At 47.2% G+C, this 18,667-nt stretch overlaps 1 protein-coding gene across 1 annotated transcript; it reads right to left on the bottom strand.

The window, feature by feature from the left end:
- Positions 1-11,321: 11,321 nt before the first annotated feature.
- Positions 11,322-12,711, bottom strand: LOC125529424 (kinesin-related protein 1-like). Its single transcript, XM_048693835.1, has 3 exons — positions 12,634-12,711; positions 12,401-12,544; positions 11,322-12,086 (listed from the first exon to the last, which is right to left on the bottom strand). Exons 1-3 carry the CDS (start codon positions 12,709-12,711, stop codon positions 11,433-11,435), a joined length of 876 nt encoding a protein of 291 aa, XP_048549792.1. The 3' UTR covers positions 11,322-11,432.
- Between the last annotated feature and the right edge of the window lie 5,956 nt (positions 12,712-18,667).

Here is an 18,667-nt window from a genome sequence, read left to right as displayed (position 1 = left end):
GTTTTACCTCAGAATAAAAATAGTTTAGTATTTGGTAAACTATTTTAGGAGTATAACTAATTGTTTTGATGTTGTTTTAATCACTTCAGGGTATTTAAATATTTTATAAAGATGTTTTTACTCCACCAATAATATCCATGATTTATTTGTCACATTAAGAACATTTTAGTTTTGACTTTTGAAAACTTTAATCGTTTGACTTGATTTTAAATTTGAATTCGAACCGTTTTTGAACCATTGCGAGATTAATAACAGTAACCGAGGTGACGTGGCATCATTAGCGTGGAATTACTGTAGCATGATTACCCGGGCGTCACAATTCTCCTCCACTACAAGAAATCTCGTCCCAAGATTTAGGAGCGGTTATAAGGGGAAGGGATCTGGTTACGAAATTCTAAAAATTCTTCTCGGTCATAGTTGCTCTTCTCGAAGAGGTAGATCCATTACATTGATGTCTTCGGTCCTCTGCTTCAGGTCATCATGATGAAGTCATCGTCCTTCCTTTAGGACCTTCACCGAACTTACGAAAGGGTGAGAAGGAAAACTGTATATGGATGGATTCTAACAAGATCGAGCATCAGACGGTTAACTCAGGGAAGAAGCATAAGTTTCTCTCGATTTGAAACTTAAGAAGATATCGAGAGCAAAGTAAGAAGGTACCATGAGAAGTTTCAAACGGATAGGCAATCGTTCGATGCCTAATCAGAAGGTGAAAGGGTTTCAGGGCAACGAGAATAGGTATTGCGCCTCATACCAGAATAGATCACTAGACAGGTGGTCCGTGAATTACATACGAAGTCGAGCGTGAGGAACAACCTTGGGAACAGGTGGTGTATAGGAGAGTCAGGTTTCGATCCTGGGACCTGTGGGTTATGGGCCCACCATGTGGGATAAAAGTAGGAGGGGTGACATCTTGCATGGTCACGATAGCAAGGCATGTCAGAGGCTAGTCTGTCAGTTATGTCGGCAACAACATCGATACCAAGGGCGAGGGATGAAGAGAACCATTTTCCCGCTCGTTGAACGAGGCGGACCAATAGGCAAAGTTCTCGTCCATCGGTGGTTACCGAGATGCTATCAACAATGGTAACAGGGTCTTACTGACAGAGTTGTACAACGAGGTGCTTACTAAGCAGGGAATTATCACTGCTCAGTTAAATCAGATTACAAGAAAGCTTAACAAGACAATGGAAAGGAAAATGTGATTATCAGTTTTAACAGAAGAGTGGAAAGGAAAATGTGCTTTAAACACATAATTTAGGGATATATCCTTCCCAAGGACAAGCAGAGCATGATACCCGTGGCAGGATATCATGTAGAAAACCCTTTAAGTAAGGGGAGAGAAATTTCATGACATTACCCATACAACGGTGTTTGGATAATGGTTAAAGAAAACTTAGCATTGCGCTTTCAATGCTCTTTTGAAAATTGGAGTACCACAGACATGCTTCGAGATAGCATAGACATGGTCAACAGGTGAAGATCAGACTTTGGAAACACAAAGGATCCATCAGGAATAACTTATAGAATAAGTCTTACAATTTCCTCATGAAAGAATGGATAACCTTACTGAAAAGGAACCTATAACCATAGGGCCTTTGGCCGGGTGTGCTAAGCACGACATCCTGGGTATAAAAGATGGTAATACTCCAAGGTAAAGAGGAACAGATGTTGGATAGCAAGGAACTCAAGGTATAACACCAAACACGAACAGGCTTGTGTTGGTGGGAAGGCAATAAAGTGATCGACGACAATAAAATTCATCGAGGGCAAGGATGGTATTTCTCATCATGAATTCAATTGATATCCTGGACGAGACCAAAATGTTGATGATGATCACAACACAATTGTTGAGAGATTTCATGAAGGTGTTATCGGTCGGCGATGACATCAAGTCAAAGGAATGATGAAGCGAAAGGTTATTGGAACCACGGTTACGTCACAAACTCGGAATCAAGTTTGTTGTACAAGGCGAAATGATAAGACGAGGAAAGTCGATGTAAGCTTAGTTCATCGTCGAAAGGTTGTGCTCCGGGAAGAAGGACCAGGTAGCATAGTTAAAAAGTTGCACGATAATGATATAGCCGATCAGGCTAGGAATAACTTGAAGGGTTATTAAATCATAAGCAATGAAAATTACTTAGAGTTATTGAATCGTAGTGCGGAATCGGTTCACTTAACGGTGTTCTCGAGTGTTTAATAACTCAGGGCCCGTGAAAAATTGGAACCAGTGAGAATGTAGCACTTGATTGAAGAACCCATAAGAAGTTATGCAGTTCCGTGATAATCTTGAGATACCAGGGGGTAATACTCGACGACAAATCAAAGTAGAGGTTGGACTGGGGTATTACCCCGTAGAAGACAAGTGCTTAAACTTGCACGAGAAATGTTATTTAAAGGAGAACATGGTCGGAACCACGATTGAAAAAGGCCAGATCCCAGATATCAGAACTTATACCCAGGAATAATTAACTCAAGAGAAGCTTTAATGATAAGATCCACATCGTGTCCATGGGCATGAACACAAAGTTCAAGGTCGACTCCCACTTCTTCAATGTATAACCTTCCGTTCACTTTTCGCCTTGATAAACGCATTATGCTGAAAGTTTTATCTGGTGAAATACCAGATGAGTATGACTCGTGAAAACTTCCGAGTTCACACATATAAAGGAAGGTATAGGTTCAACCCGTCAGGGTGTCGTGGAAACATATACCACAAACTTCAATAGTAAATACGACCAGCTCGAAAGCAGAGCATGGTTGGCCAAGCAGATGATACAATTTACCAAGGGCATTATGTATCAGGTAAAGAACTCACAAGAATTTTGGTTGTGAAGGACATTGTCGGATAATAACCAAGCAAATGGTCTCGCGGACCACAAGGAACCTGATGTGAGTATCGATACTCAATCAGAAGGGAAAAGGAATGCAAGGTATCCGATTATAGAAACCATTAACTAATTAATTCAAATCTCAAATGCAAAGGAATTGTGATTTCTAAATCAAGGGATCAGAAGCAAACGCTCTGATTAAGGATGGATAAGTTGAGTAGACTTAGGGGTACAACCGACGGCAATTCGGTTGGTCGAGAACCAGTTCATGTTTAAAATGATGTCTGAGCCGGAAGGATAAATCCTGAGGATTGCAAGCATTCACAACCATATTGGATCAAAGACCCAAAATGACAATGACAAGGGATGCCAATAATGATTACAAGACTTATGGGATTAACCATAATGCAAGCAAGCAAGAATTTCAAGGGCAATAAGCTGCTAAGGATTTTCGGAAGATCGAATATTATTTCGAAGACCTTAGTGAAACACATAAACAACTAGGGATGAGCAGATACTCGATAAGGGCGAGATATTATCCGTAGGGGTATTCAGGTGGCGAGGAACTGCAAGTCAGTAGGCACAAAATATTCTCGGAGCAATACAGAGAATTTTCGGTGTATCTTGTAATAACAAGATCAATGGGATTTGAAAGGGCAAGTGGATGTAGTTATCCTTAATGATATAACAGTGGTAGGGAATTTACAAAGGCGATGGGCACAAAGTCTCGAAAGAGTAGCAGAGAGTAACTACGAAATCTTCTGGTGCAGCAGGCGATCACCTGGCCTGAATGGGGCTCTTCGGGAGGAAGTATTTTCGAGAACCTAAAGTTAGATTTTAGCAAAATCATTTAACCCGAATAGAAGAGAGATCAGAGTCCCAGAGTATAGACGAGGAATAAAAGATCATAATACCACCCAATCGCGACGTGGGCCCATGGGCCGCACAGCCATGTTAGTAAAACATTTTTCATCGACTAGACTCAAGTTCGGCCAAGGAGTGTGGAAGGGGGATTCCTACAGGCAGTCGGCTCTGATACCAACTTGTGACGCCCCCGATTTAATCGTACACTAATCATACATGCAAACGTGTACGATCAAGATCAGGGACTCACGGGGAGATATCACAACACAACTCTACAAATAAAATAAGTCATACAAGCATCATATTACAAGCCAGGGGCCTCGAGGACTCGAATACAAGAGCTCGATCATAGACGAGTCAGCGGAAGCAACAATATCTGAGTACAGACATAAGTTAAACAAGTTTGCCTTAAGAAGGCTAGCACAAGCGGGGATACAGATCGAAAGAGGCGCAGGCCTCCTGCCTGGGATCCTCCTAAACTACTCCTGGTCGTCGTCAGCGGGCAGCACGTAGTAGTAGGCACCTCCGGTGTAGTAGGAGTCGTCGTCGACGGTGGCGTCTGGCTCCTGGGCTCCAACATCTGGTTGCGACAACCAGGTAGAAGGGATAGGGGGAAAAGAGGGAGAAAGCAACCGTGAGTACTCATCCAAAGTACTCGCAAGCAGGGAGCTACACTACATATGCATGGGTATCAAATGGAATAAGGGTATCATATGTGGACTGAACTGCAGAATGCCAGAATAAGAGGGGGATAACTAATCCTGTCGAAGACTACGCTTCTGGCAGCCTCCGTCTTGCAGCATGTAGAAGAGAGTAGACTGAAGTCCTCCAAGTAGCATCGTATAGCATAATCCTAACCGATGATCCTCCCCTCGTCGCCCTGTGAGAGAGCGATCACCGGTGGTATCTGGCACTTGGGAGGGTGTGTTTTATTAAGTATCCGGTTCTAGTTGTCATAAGGTCAAGGTACAACTCCAAGTCGTCCTGTTACCGAAGATCACGGCTATTCGAATAGATTAACTTCCCTGCAGGGGTGCACCACATTCCCCAACACGCTCGATCCCATTTGGCCGGACACACTTTCCTGGGTCATGCCCGGCCTCGGAAGATCAACACGTCGCAGCCCCACCTAGGCACAACAGAGAGGTCAGCACGCCGGTCTAAACCTATGCGCATAGGAGTCTGGGCCCATCGCCCTTAGCACACCTGCACGTTGCGTACGCGGCCGAAAGCAAACCTAGCCTAGTGGCGTTCCAGTCCAATCCGGCGCGCGCCACTCCGTCGCAGACGTCACGAAGGCTTCGGCTGATACCACGACGCCGGGATACCCATAACTACTCCCGCGTAGATGGTTAGTGCGTATAGACCAAATGGCCAGACTCAGATCAAATATCAAGATCTCGTTAAACGTGTTAAGTATCCGCGAACGCCAACCAGGGCCAGGCCCACCTCTCTCCTAGGTGGTCACAACCTACCCTGTCGCTTTGCCACAAAGATCCACACAGAGGGCCGTTGGGACAAAGGTCCTTTCAGCCCCCAATCCGTGAATCACTCGCGGGTGCTCCACAAGCCGACCCGACTTTAGTCACCACTTGTATCATGTATGAAGTATATAGTATATACCCGTGATCACCTCCCGAGTGATCACGGCCCGATAGTATAGCACAGCAGACGAACAAGAGTGTAGGGCCACTGATGGAACACTAGCATCCTATACTAAACATTTAGGATAGCAGGTAATGGTAACAACAGTAGTAGCAAGGACAGGCTATGCATCAGGATAGGAGTAACGGAAAGCAGTAACATGCTACACTACTCTAATGCAAGCAGTATAGAGAAGAGTAGGCGATATCTGGTGATCAAAGGGGGGGCTTGCCTGGTTGCTCTGGCAAGAGAGAGTGGTCGTCAACACCGTAGTCGTACTGGGTAGCAGCGGCGTCGGTCTCGGTGTCTAGCGAGAGAAGAGGGGGAAGAAACAATAAATATAATGCAAACAAATGCATGATGATGCATGACATGACAAAGCGTGGTGCTAGGTGTGCCCTAACGCGGTACGAGGGGGTACCAGTGAAGGGGGAAAACATCCGGGAAAGTATCCCCGGCGTTTCGCGTTTTCGTGCAGAGGAGCCGGAGGGGGAAAGTTGCGAGTTGGATAGGTTAGGGATGCATGGAGGACGAACGGGCTGCGTATCCGGGTTCGTCTCGTCGTTCTGAGCAACTTTCATGTACAAAGTTTTTCCATCCGAGCTACGGTTTATTTTATATTGATTTTAAAAGATTTAAAACATTTTAAGTATTTAATTAATTAATTTAATCAACATTATCCAGAATAGTGTCTGCTGACGTCATCATGACGTCAGCATGACGTCAGTAGTTGACTTGGTCAACCTGACAGGTGGGCCCCGTTCGTCATACTCTGTTTTAATTAACTAACAGTTAATTAGGTTAATTAGTGATTAGGTTAATCTAATTATAATTAATTAACTTAATTAATTAATTAATATTTTATTTATTTATAATTTCCTTTTTTTAATAAACATTCTTGGGCAGGGGCCCACTGTCATTGGGCTAAAGGGCCACAGCGGGTTTGGGTTAGCGGGCTACCGCCCGGAAGGGGACGAGGCCACGGCCACCGCCGGTGGCAACCTCCGGCCAAGTGGCCGCCGACAGCTGCGGCCAGGGGAACGGGCGGTGCAGGGCAGGGCGGCAGGGGAGGCAGCTGGGCGTGCAGACGGCATGGGTGGCCGCGGCCAAAGGCAGGCGGGCGCGCGACAGAAGCAGCAACACACATGCGGGAGGAAGGCAAGGCGCAGGCGGCGCACGCACAGGGCGTATCCGGGACGCGGCCAACGAGGCCTCAGCAAGGCAGGGCACGGGCGGACGTGGTCTGCGCGCGGCGAGCGCGAGCGCGCACGCGGAGGAGGAGCGGGGCCGCGGTGAGCGGAGCCACGGCGTGGCGGAGCGCGAGCGCACGGCGGTGGCTGCGGGGAAAAGGGGAAGGAGGGGGCCTCACAAGGGGTTGCAGGGCACCGGGCAGTGGGGCGTGGGGCGGGGGTCGGAGATGAGGCGGCGATGGGGAGGCAGGCCGGTGACGACGGGCGAAGACGCAGGGGATGGGCGCCGGCGTCGAGGTGCGTTCGGCCGGCGCGGGATCTGGCCCCTCCCCGATCCAGTCGAGTGGGGGGCGCCTGGGAAGGAGGCAGGGGCGGCGTTAGACGTGGTGGAGGTCCGTCGGCGGCGGGCATCGTCAGGGAGGCGGGGTGGTTCGATCCTGATCCAATCTGGATCTGGAGGTGGGAGAGGTGGCGTCGTGGGGGGGAGTGGGGCGACGGGGTGGGTTAGGGTTTGGTGGTGGGGGGATATGGGGAGTGAGGGTGGCCGGTTGGGCCGGCCTGGTGGGTCGTGGCCCAGTTGGGCCGGTGGCTTGCTGGGCCGGAGCCCCGGGGGTGAATGCTTTCTCTTTATTTTATTTTTTTTGTTTTACCTTTTATTCATTTCTCTTTTATTTTAGTTGTACTATATTTTTGGTTTAGTAAAATATGAAAATAGCTCCAAAAATAGTGTGTCAAATTAATCCACTGTTCTAAGAAGTTTTACCTCAGAATAAAAATAGTTTAGTATTTGGTAACCTATTTTAGGAGTATAACTAATTGTTTTGATGTTGTTTTAATCACTTCAGGGTATTTAAATATTTTATAAAGATGTTTTTACTCCACCAATAATATCCATGATTTATTTGTCACATTAAGAACATTTTAGTTTTGACTTTTGAAAACTTTAATCGTTTGACTTGATTTTAAATTTGAATTCGAACCGTTTTTGAACCATTGCGAGATTAATAACAGTAACCGAGGTGACGTGGCATCATTAGCGTGGAATTACTGTAGCATGATTACCCGGGCGTCACAAGAGTTAAAGAAGTATATGGATCAGGCTAGTTATTCATATACTGAGCATGGTTTTGATCAAGCAATGGAAGGCATGAAAAGAGAGTGTGAGGCAGCTTGGAAATGGCTTAGAAAGATACGCAAGCATACATGGGCTAGACATGCCATGGACAAAAATTATAAAACTGATTTGGTTGTTAACAATATTAGTGAAGTTTTCAACAAAATGATACTTGATGTGAGAGGGAAACCAATTAAAACCATGGTTTATGGCATCATAACTAAATTGCTAGTTAAGTTCAACGCAAACAGGACCAAGACTGAGACAGACAAGTGGCAAATATGCCCAACATATGCTGAAAAGCTAGAAGAAGCAAAACACCATGCTAGATAATGTCAGTCCATCTGATCTATACCAGGTTAGCAGTGGAGAAAGCACATATGCAGTAAATCTGCAAGTGCACACATGTGGGTGTAGCAAATGGGACATGACTGGTGTTCCTTGCAAGCATGGTGTTTCTGCAATTAACAAGGCAAAACTTCATCCAGAAGATTTTGTTAGTGATTTCTTCAAGAAACCAATGTACCAAGAAGCCTACAATCCAATTGTGTATCCTGTGTCTGGGCCTGACCTATGGCCAAATACTGGGACCCCTGACATAGAACCACCAGTTTTCAGAGACAAGCCAGGAAAGAAGCAGACTAAGAGGAGAAGGAATCAGTTTGAGAAGCCAGCTCCCAAGGATACTTCAAGGATGGCAACAATAACCTGCAGCAATTGCAACTTGAAAGGTCATAGGTACACTAGCTGCCACAAAAATCTGAAGCCAGCCATAGCAATGAGAAGGAACCAACACCAGGTTAAATCTTGTGTATATTTAATACTATGTTGTAATCTGTCTATATGTTGTCACCGCAGGAAAACAGGAGAGTTGACGCACCAATGGCAGCTCCATCTGCTCCACCAGCAGCAAGGGCAAGAGCTCCTGCTGCAACCAGTGCAACACCAAGGACAACTCCATCAGCTCCAACTGCAACTAGGGCTGCACCTAGGGAAACTCCTTCTGCTCCTGCTCCAACAAGGCCAAGTTCATCTTCTGCTGCTGCTGATAGGCTTAGTTCATCTTCTGCTACTGCTGCTAGGTCAAGGGCAAAGAGAACATTCATACCACCAAGAGTGTCAGGTACTGGAAGAGTGAGAAAGCCATCATACAAGATGTCTGAATGGTTCAATTGTTCTCAAGGCAGCAGGAAGTGATGTCATGTTGAAACATGTTTAATTCAGCCTATTTTGGCTAGTTTGTGATGAAGAATATTAAGAATTTCACGTTGAAACCAGTTAGTTCTAATCCAAGTGGTGGACTATGTAATGTACCTAATGGTTGTGATGCACTATGGTACTCTGGTTATGATGATGAACTTATTAGTTATGATGTTTTCAAGAAGTTCTCATTCTGTTGTTGTGATGATGATCATAGTTTCATAGTTGATATGATGATGATCTTAGTTTTCATGGTGTTGATATGTTGGTGATCATAGTTTTCATAGTTCATATGATGTTGATCATAGTCGACAAAACCCTAAATGGATCCACTTGGGCATTTAGGGTGCATCGGCGTCGACAAAACCCTAAATGGGTCCACTTTGGGCATTTAGGGTGCCTCGGCGTCGACAAAACCGTAAATCGATCCACTTGGGCATTTAGGGTGCCTCGGCGTCGACAAAACCCTAAATGGTAGCACTTGGGCATTTTTGGTGCCTCGACGTCAACAAAACCCTAAATGGATCCACTTGGGCATTTAGGGTGCCTCGGCGTCGACAAAACCCTAAATGGGTCCACTTTGGGCATTTAGGGTGCCTCGGCGTCGACAAAACCCTAAATGGGTCCACTTTGGGCATTTAGGGTGCCTCGGCGTCGACAAAACCCTAAATGGTAGCACTTGGGCATTTTTGGTGCCTCGGCATCGACAAAACCCTAAATGGATCCACTTGGGCATTTAGGGTGCCTCGGCGTCGACAAAACCCTAAATGGGTCCACTTTGGGCATTTAGGGTGCCTCGGCATCGACAAAACCCTAAATCAACCCACTTGGGCATTTAGGGTGCCTCGGCGTCGACAAAACCCGAAATGGGTCCACTTTGGGCATATAGGGTGCCTCGGCGCCGACAAACCCTAAATTGATCCACTTGGGCATTTAGGGTGCCTCGTCGTCAACAAAACCCTAAATGGTAGCACTTGGGCATTTTAGAAAACCAAAAAAAAATTGTTCAAATCGAGAAAATGTTGAACCAAAAAAATTAGAAGTTACTGACATATTAATTTTAGAAAACCAAAAAAAATTGCACAAAATTTTTAGAAGTTACTAACATATTAATTTTAGAAAACCAAAAAAATTGCAAAAAAATAGTCTGGCCTCGGGCTCGAACCCAGGACCAGTGGGTAGTAACCATGCGTTCAATACCAATGGTGAGCGGGCGTTTAGTATAACTCGTCGTTTCGGTTTCTCAGCCTTTAATACGTGTCCACCCACCGCTCTCTCCGATCACTCGCCCACTCGTCGCCCGCACCGCCCACTCCTCTTCCCCCTCTCTCCTATCAAAACCACCGCCGACAGCCACCCCCACCCCCGTCGCCATGGACTGGCAGCTGGGCATCGAAGAGCTCGCCGACAACAACAAGGAACTGCACGCGCAGTACAGGGAGATCGCGCGCTGGTTCCCCAGTCCGGCGATGCTGAGGAACCATGCCCGCGGCCTGGTGAAGGTGATGACACCTGCCGAAAGGCAGCGTGCCTTCCCTACCGGCTGCACCATCCCGCCGGCGACCATTCTCCCGTGGGCGATGCGCGAGGTGCAGCGCTCCCCCGACCCCAGGCAGCGCGCACGTTGGTGGATGTACCACTCATCCACCACGCTGCCGGCCGCCGCGGATGACATCACCGACGCCGTCCTCGCTCTCCCAGCCCCCATCAACAACGCCTACTAGGAGAGGCACAATCCATGGGTCCTCGGGCCAGACGACGACTCTGACGCCGAGTCCTCTGACGACTACAACGCTGACGAGTCTGACTACTACTCCTCTGACGACGAGGTGGACGAGGTCGTCGTACTCTCCTCCGATGACGAGCCTGATGTGCAGCTCCTGGCGCCCGTCCTCGACGCCGTGGAGGGGCAAAAGAACATCCCAATTGAAGTGGATAAGCTGCCAGAGGTCGCCGACAACCCAGAGCTCGTCGTCATGAAGCAAGAAGAGGAGGGCGGCGGTGAAGATGTGGTGGAGCCAGCGCCGGCCAAGAAGAAGAGGGCGGCGGTGAACAACAATGACGTGCGGCACTCCCAACACCTGAAGATGCTGAAGAAGGAGGAGTGACATGTTGTCATCAGTTTCCTCAGTAGAAGAAAAAGTTCAGTTTTGTTAGTATGTTAGTATGCCTGTTCTATCTATGTCAGTTCTATCTATGTCAGACTATCTATGCAGGTAATATCTATGTATGCCAGCAGTATGAACTTGCTATCTATGTTCACTATCTACTTGCTATGTACTTGCTACCTATGTTAAGTTCTGCTTGCTATCTACTTGCTATGTACTTGATATCTATGTTCAGTTATGGTTGCTATCTACTTGCTGTCAGTGTTATCATTTCCAAGTATGTCAGTGCTGTCATCACAAACTGAACTTAATTAAACCTGATAATTGAAACTGATAATTCATGACAAACAACATACAATCCAAGGTTCATTGCTACAGAAATAGTAGAGTTCACCACAATAAAGCTTAACACATTACAAACTTTCCTCCATAGTTACTACAAAAGACATCATTGACACACATGGTCAGGCAACAACACAACTTAGTCCTCATCACAAATAGCCTTAATCTGGTTAAGCTTCCTCTTGTTGCTATCACCTGCTGTCTTGAGCTCAACAATGCAGGAAGCAAGAGTACTCTTCTCCATGATCAACTTCTCCTTCAGTTTCATCAGCTCAGCAATGCAACAATCCAGCTTATCCTTCTCTTTCTTCAGGTCATCCTTCTTTTTCTTCAGGTCAGCATAGCAAATCTCCAAAGTCCTCTTATCAGAGCTCAACTTTTCCTTCTCTTTAAGATGGTTGAACTTCAAATTCCTAATGACAGTGGCTTGAGCTACATGAATTTGCTTTAACTGGTCAACCACAGCCTTCAATTTTTTGATCTCAGCATCCTTTGTCATGCTGCTTTCCACACTCACTGAAATGTTCTCAGCATCATTCTTTTGGTTTACCTCAGGCTGGCTATCCTTATAATCCAAGAGGTTGTTAACATCTTCAACAAGCTTCTCATATGTCTTCTGCAACTCTTTTTTCTGTTGTGTCAGATTGTGTATAGTGCATGAATGCTCCAGGCATGCCATCATGTTATTATGCTGGCTATCCTCATACATAAGGCATAGCTTATGAATAGCATTCTGCAGATGCTCTGGCCAATGCTCATCTACCCACTGCACTAATCCACAATTTGCAACAGCCTACAACAGAAAATGTCAGTTTAAAATTACAGACATTACTTACAAATTCAGTTAAATAGCTGATTCAGAATCAGATTCATTTAATGATGACTAATTATGAAAACTACGACTAAGAACAGTATCTATGAACCCTAGAACTAAATTCAGTAACTATGCACCGTACAACTAAATTCAGTAACTATGAACCCTATAACATGAATAGTAACTATGAACCCTAGAACATGAACAGTAACTATGAACCCTAGAACATGAACGGTACCTACAAACCCTAGAACAAGAATTGGAATGATGCAAAGACACAACTTGAAACTTACTTCCGTGGCACAGGCAATGAACCTCCTCCCAGTGCTTATCCCCTCAAATGCAACATATTTCCTCCCTAAATTCCCATGCTCACAAATCACATTCAAGTCGTCAGCAAGACCCTCGAACGACGGCTCATCAATTGTAGCTGGGATCTGAGAAATCCAACAAAAAGTTGTTCAAATCAAGCAAATGTTGAACCCTAGAAACCATATAACACAAATGAGCAATAGAAGGTTCTAACCTTGACAGGGGAGTCGTCGGAGGAGATGTACTGCGCGGCGGAGCCCTCAGTGCTCTCGCTGTCGCTCCAAGACACCATGGCGGCCGGCGGCGACCGGAGAGGAGAGGAGCAAGAGGGAGGGGAGCGAGCGAGCATGAGAGCAGAGAGAGCGAGCGAGATGTGGTCGGGCGCGGACAGTCTGTCTCTCGCGACCCGACCGCGCCGGTCTTAAGGTAACGGCGCCGTCCGCGCGTCCGTTAGGACACGTCACCCAAATTGGGCCCCACCTGTCGGAAACGCCCTTAGCCGCGCCAAATGACAGGTTCAGTGCAATCTGCAAAACTTTTACTGAATGCGCGGTGATTTTTGCAAAAGATTAGCGATCAGGTTGTTTTCTGCAAGAGAAGCCTCAAATGTGGTGGTTTCTTGCAATTCACTCCAATCCGACTACCAAGGGGAATAATATCTTCACTGTTCGAGCAGAATCTAGCTGAGATCATACACCTAGCCAACGAACTAACCGATCGTTGCACCGCCTGAACTCGTGGTCTCGCAAAGCCCCGGACCGATTCGCCTACTGATTAACTCCGGTCACACAAATCTCTCAAGGCGTCGGCTTGGAAGCCATGCATGCAGCAAAGCCTGCCCGCGCCCGCCCGGGAATTCCTTCGATGACTAGCGCCTGGCGTGCATCGCGCAGGAGATGGCCGGTTATGCGGACTAACCTGTCACAGGGCAGCACGAACAGACGGCGACGAGCGGAGGCGGCGCCGACAGCGGAGAGCAGAGGAGACTGAGGAGTGGCAAACGAAACGAGAGCAAAGGGCCGGGACGGTGTGGTGCAGTGCGGGCGTGCAGCTAGCAGCTGGCTAAGGTAATGCCGACGTTGCGTCAAACTGTGGGTGCTAATTAAACCTGATGGAAAGCCTCAAATTTACTAAGATCGGAGCTAATTAAACCAATGAAAGCTACGAGACTCCAGAATTGGACTGAACTTAAACTTTATTCGTCCAGCTATCACTATCATTTCAATGTCGATCAAAATAATTGCACCACTTTTTTCCCTGCGAGCCTGTATTTGGCGATCGCTGGACAGGGTAGTGTTTTCCATTTTGGTGCTTGATCACACGTCTAAAGCTAGTTTCCTATCTTGGCTTATGTCGTTTTCCTCTTGTACAATATATGCCCCCCTCCCCCACCTCTGCCTTTAAACTGTGTCTTTTTATTCCATCTTCTCTTTTAACCGAGAACCGTATAACAAATTATTCTACTGTGATTTTCATTAATATAGAATACTATTTACAGAGCTAGCTACTAAACCCAAAATAAAAAGTTACCCAATTCCAGCTCTTGGGAAAAACATTGAAAACAATTATTCTAAATCAAACGTGACTCGATCAATTGACTGAGAGCTTCTCTGTGCTTTTCATCTCTCTTCTTAGAGAGGTAGAAAGTTTTTGTGGGTCCTTGAGATAAAACTTTTCTTTCAAGAGATTCTTCGTGGTGTATCTAGATGGTATAACCACGAGAGATTGCAAACACGGATGGCCTAAACGCCCAAAGCCCACGCACGGTCTCTTTTTACAGGCGGCGGCGACCCCCACTTTGCCCCCTACCTTCGGCATTTTGACCTTGGTGAGTAGTTAGGATTGGCCTAGTTTCTTCAGGCGCATCGCATTAGTTGCGGGGATGGCGCCATGCCGGAATAAGGTGCCCCTGCTTCTCCCCCATCTTGGCGGTGCTCTAAACGGCGGCGGCATGAAGCAGGTGGCTTGGTCCTCTCGTCGCTCTTCAGATCTTGTGAGATTAGTCACTCGGTGTGTCGCTGGCGTTTGACGCTATTCGCAGCGGCGTTGGCGGCTAGGGCAAGATTGATGCTTTGGAGCGAGGAGGTTGGTCAGATGGTGGTGGATCTATCGTTCTTCCCTGACCTCGTCGATGGAATGCAGCGGATCTGGGTCCAAGGTAGCATGGGAACATCCCTGATCGACGTGCCACAACGACATGTGCCTCCCTGGTTGCAGCGGGTCTGTTCATCGACTCACAGCCTCGTTGGTGATGATGCTTATTTGGGTCTAGCAATGATGGAGGCTCGGCGTCTCTTCTAGCGTGCGCATTAGCGACACCAAATTTAGGCGGCGGTCTTTAGCAAGTGCAGGAAACTCTACAAATAGTTTTGTATATTTTTTTAGTTTTAGGGTTCTATCTGCAAAGTTTTCAGGACAATCGTGTTGTTCTGGTCAGTCTTGTAGTTTCCACATGTGATTGGTTGTGTAACTTGATTTTTTATCAGCGAAATGAATTACTTGGGTGCTTTCAAAAACACGAGAGGTTTCAAAACTCTCAGCCTCTGCATTGAACATACATGCAACACATTGTACAAGTATAACAAACCTGGTAAAATTAGTTAAGTTTAAGTCATTAAAGACAACAAGAAAATAAAGCAAGCGACTGATTTGATTGACGAAAATCACCATCGGTTTGCACCCAAATCGTTGGCCAAGTTGTATAGAAACTTTTATCATAATTAATCCATATTTTTTTGTAGAGAAAACACTTTTCGTTTGGACATGACTAGCACGTGGGAGCATCATCTACACAGGGGGAACAACGAGAGATGAATAGAAAGGCATCACCGGCGCCTCTGTGTTTCTGCAAAAAAAATCGATAAAAGGATTTTATTTACTTATAAAAGGTTTAAGCATTACACCCAGTCTCTACATTATTAGGATCTACACAATCCAACAAAGTCCACTCTGAAAAACATTATAAAAACCGGTGAAATACAAGTAAACATTTCTATAATTCCTAAACTGGAGAGGGGTCAATCCTGAGATCACGTTGTCATTCATGTTGGGTAAAAGTATTTCTCCCCGTAGCGTATAATCGTGTACACGCCTCTGTAAATAGGTATCGATTCTCGACACGTTTTAGAGACGACCATAAACGAAGTAGCCAGGTACATCTGTAGATAACATGCATAAAAGAAGTACTTTACCGTTAAAAACCATATCATTTTTACATAGTCAAATCGACCAAACAACGATAAGCTCTCCCATCCCGAGAAAAGTTTTAAACCTGTGATCAATCCTACGTAACCAGTTGCCAAATATATTTGAGAACACTACAAAGCGGATCTAATGGCTACGAAGAAATATTTCTTCTCCTATGGATCCTTCTCGATTAAGAGCATCTCCAACAGGCGCCGGTCGCGCCGCGCGCAAAAAACACATATGCCGTGCGCGCATCGGCTGGTTTGGCGCGGCGCGCAGCGCTGGCTCCAACGGCTGCGCTAAAATGCAGCGCGCGCGCGTCGCTCCAGCAGCGCGCCAAAATGCAGCGCGCGCGACCCGCCGGTGCATTGCATATGGCATTTTTCAACACAAAATGATGAACATTTTCAACACAATAAAAATTTCACACAAACAAGTTGATGAAGTTCATGCCCACAAGTTTAAAATCATGCCCACAAGTTCATCCAACCAAGTTCAAAATGCAAATCAAGTTCAATACACAAAGAAAAGACACATCATTCCTCGTCATCGTCCTCGTCTTCGTCCTCGTCCTTATCTTCGGAAGACGATTCTTCCGCCTACGAAGATGAATCTTCCTCCCTCTCGCGCACCGCATCACGTGAAGCTCCGACGGTGTTGGCAAGATCTTCAACGGCATCTTCATGGGAATGTGTGCGAGGAGGCTCATCGAAAGACATTCCGCCCATGGCGGCCGGAGGTGCACCCATGCCTCCCATGAGAGAAGCAAAACTCATGCCTCCCATCGTGACCATAGCATCGGGGGGTGCTCCAAAGCCAGCCATGCCTCCCATTGCACCTAAACCGCCCACGGTACCTCCGAGGCCACCCATGGCACCCATGGCGCCGAGGCCACCGCCATCCATTGCACGAACCATGGCTCTTTTTTGGATCAAGACTTCTTGTTGGGCAAGATTGACATACTCCTTTTGCACCGCATTGAGGTTACTTGTGTCCAAGAAGAATAAGTGATTCTCCCATCCGAACAACCTAGTTCGCTCCTCATGTTCACCTTCCTCTCCTCCAAAGCCACCTTCCTCTCCTCGGCCGCCACCCTCCTCTCCTCGGCCGCCAACCTTCTCTCCTCGGCCGCGGCATCTTGGGTCCTTGCCATTTTCCTCACCTCGTTGGCTTCTTTTCTTGCCTTCACAATAGCTTCCATAGCATGTTTGAGCTCATCATCTCCTTTTCTCTTCTTCTTTTGGGTTTGGTCTTTCTTGCACCCATCCGGTCGCTTTGGCTTCGAGTATGAAATCGAGTTGGGTGTAGGGCTTCTCTTGCCGTCATCACTTGATGCATCATCCTCCTCCTCATCATCATCCAACTTAATTGTCCGCTTCCGTTTGTCGCTCAAATGCAAATCATCCAAATCTTCACGCTTCTTCCATTTCTCATCATCCTTCAACACATCATATCAATGAGGCAAAGTAAAAACCCTTCCTTTCTTAATCTTCCCCTTCTTGGTTTTCCTCTCCTCTTCTTTGAACAAGTTTTGCGCAATGTTGAACTACATGAAAACAAAGCAAGTTAGCACCAACAACAAGCAAAACAAAGCAAGTTTAGCACCAACATGTAAGATGAAATGGCACTTACTCTATCGTCCTCATTTGTGCCACTTGGGTTCAACTTGTCAACCGCCTTTTGACAAGCCGCCCACTTTTGACAATCCGAGTTGATTGTCGACCACCGGGACCTAAGTGATCGGTTGGAGCGGTCAATTCCACTCACGTTGCGAGCATCAAAGTGTTCCTTCATCCGGTTCCAATAAGCATCTCTACTTTGATCGCCTCCAACGGATGGATCCCTCGACACTTGCAACCAAGTACTGCATAGTAAGATGTCATCGGTGTTGGTGTAATTGCCCGCTCTTCCTTTCGGTGCGTGGACAATGCCCTCACCCTCCTCGTCCACCTTGAACTCATGGTCTTCAAAATGCATGTCATTGGTTTGAGACCAATGCGAATTGTTGGAGCCAACACCCATCGTTGACATGTATGCATCATCATTGAGACTACAAATTTTTTTGCACAATGCAAATAAGCTATCTATATGTGACGAATGCATTCAAAAAAGAACAAAAAAATGAAAAGTTAGATTTTTTTACCTTGGAGGCATTTCGTCGAACATGTTGTGCGCGCCGGCCGCCGGCTCAACGAGTGAGCTTGCCGGCGCTTCGGCAGCCGCCGCGCCCGTCGCACGCCCCGCAAGCTTCTTCCTCTTCGCCTTGGAGGTGCCGGAGCCGTCCGCCGCCTTGTTTTTCTTCGCCGATGTCTTGCCCTTCTTTAGCCGCGCCGCATTGGGGAGCTTTGAGGAGGAGGAGGCGGCGGCTTGGGCCGGCGCCGGCGCGACGCCACCCGCCGCCGAGGTCATCCGCGGCGGCATGAAGAGACCGTGCGCGAGGCCGCTCGTCGGAGGAGCTCCGGCGGCGGCGAGGCCAACGCCACCCGGGCTAGGGTTTGTGGCGGCGGTGGCGGGGGGGTCATGGCTATAGGACGGGGTGAGCGGGGTGCCGGCGCGTGCGTCCATGGGTGCGGGTCACCGGCGCCGGCGCGCGCGGGGCTTTGGAGGGGGAGAAGAAGAGCGCGCAGCACGACCGTCGAGTGTACCGCGCGCGAAAGCGGGCGCCGCAAATACACCGCGCGAGGTACCGCTTCCACGCGCGCGCCCAACTGCTTATACCGCACGCGCGGCTATTGCGCGCCCGCTGGAGCCATCCGCCGGGTTGCGCGCGCTAAAACGGGCGATTTTGCGGCGCGACGCCTATTTAGCGCGCCTGTTGGAGATGCTCTAAGGATGGCTCGAAAATTAGATTCTGGGAGGACAAGTGGCTAGGAAATGCCACACTCCGGGAACAATATCTGGCTGTATACAACATTGTGTGTCACAAGGGTGATACTATTGCCACGGTAATAGAATCGTTTTCGCCAAATGTGACGTTTAGAAGAAATTTAATTGGACCCAGACTCCAATCGTGGTACATCCTGCTCCAACGGTTGTCTATGGTGCAATTGTCACATGGGTCT

The sequence above is a fragment of the Triticum urartu genome, unplaced genomic scaffold, assembly GCF_003073215.2.
Source record: "Triticum urartu cultivar G1812 unplaced genomic scaffold, Tu2.1 TuUngrouped_contig_559, whole genome shotgun sequence".
Lineage (NCBI taxonomy): Eukaryota > Viridiplantae > Streptophyta > Magnoliopsida > Poales > Poaceae > Triticum > Triticum urartu.
The sequence above is the reverse complement of the archived record's forward strand: the minus strand, read 5'-3'. Positions and strand labels throughout refer to the sequence as shown.

Coding starts and splice junctions, on each gene's coding strand:
- LOC125529424 (XM_048693835.1), bottom strand. CDS start 12,711: ATGGTGTCTTGGAGCGACAGCGAGAGCACTGAGGGCTCCGCCGCGCAG. Junction 12,545..12,633: donor CCGACGACTCCCCTGTCAAG/GTTAGAACCTTC, acceptor TGGATTTCTCAG/ATCCCAGCTACAATTGATGA. Junction 12,087..12,400: donor TCATTGCCTGTGCCACGGAA/GTAAGTTTCAAG, acceptor TTTCTGTTGTAG/GCTGTTGCAAATTGTGGATT.